This window comes from Nannobrachium achirus (assembly GCF_963921795.1).
Source record: "Nannobrachium achirus genome assembly, chromosome: 14".
NCBI lineage: Eukaryota > Metazoa > Chordata > Actinopteri > Myctophiformes > Myctophidae > Nannobrachium > Nannobrachium achirus.
Genome location: NC_137821.1, coordinates 48230093 through 48231057, shown reverse-complemented (window position 1 = coordinate 48231057; position 965 = coordinate 48230093). Strand labels below are relative to the sequence as shown.

The 965-nt window shown below is 45.7% G+C and overlaps 1 protein-coding gene across 1 annotated transcript in view; it reads left to right on the top strand.

The window, feature by feature from the left end:
- Positions 1–360: 360 nt before the first annotated feature.
- LOC308298409 (palmitoyltransferase ZDHHC3) overlaps positions 361–965 on the top strand; it is a gene marked incomplete at both ends in the record, with an annotated part of 8761 nt that continues 8156 nt past the window's right edge. Inside the window, one exon of the mRNA XM_080742001.1 lies at positions 361–485. Coding sequence (XP_080598127.1) covers positions 361–485 — 125 coding nt within the window. The remainder of the gene's footprint in view (positions 486–965) is intronic.

Sequence of the window (965 nt, the reverse complement as noted above, 5' to 3'; positions counted from 1 at the left end):
ACAACCACAGACATACAGAAAACTGTTTTAGAAGACATTTGTAGAATCGGCCTAGGCTCAGACAGTGGTTCTCAAACTGTTATGTCAAGGACCCCTAAAATGATATGTATTTGGCCGCTGACCCCCATCTCAAAATATTTCGTGCCAGGGACCCCCCAGAAGGAAAGATTTATTATAAGTTAAAATGTTTTACTTTCTCTGAACGTGGGTCTTGCCTCAAGCTAGATGCAGAATAGATACACGCTCTTCTTCCTCCTCCTCTTCTTGGCTCCAACGTCATCTCGTCACCGGGAACACGCGCGCCAGCGCGGGGACGTCAGGGGGACGTCAGCCTGCCAGCGCAGGGCTGTCATGCAGAACATGGCGTTCCATGGCTGTAGGAGAGACCCCTGCGGCTTCATCTGCCTCATCCTCACCTACTGCAGCGTCCTGTACGCCGACTATGTGGTCATCCACTATGTGCTGCTGCCCGCCTACTCTGGAAGGTATGGGGACTGTTTATTCACTGCATGGAATGGAATAATTTACAGCCTATACACACCCGACGCGCTTCGGTGTCTCTGTGTGTCTGCTGTGTATGTGACTGTGCGCGTTAATTGCCTCTATGTGTTGTTTATTTATCCACGCTGCGTCCCCTATAATAAACCGACGATCTTACATTTTCCTAGGATTGTCATATCTGTTTAAGTATTGGGTTTGGGGATTTTCAATAGAGATTGAATGAAATTCGATAATAAAATACTAGTAATAATAATAATATAAAGACGCCAATAGGGTTGGATGGTGTAGGCTATAACTGATGTAACTACATGTAATAACTGTGTATCACCAGTGTCATCCACTATCATCAGATAATAATCAACAGCCCGATCCATCAGGTTACATTTAGGAGAAAACAGGTGAAATTCGATGATGTTTGCGGTCTATGAAGGCAGCTCGTGTGTTGACAGACAGAGTGGGGTTTC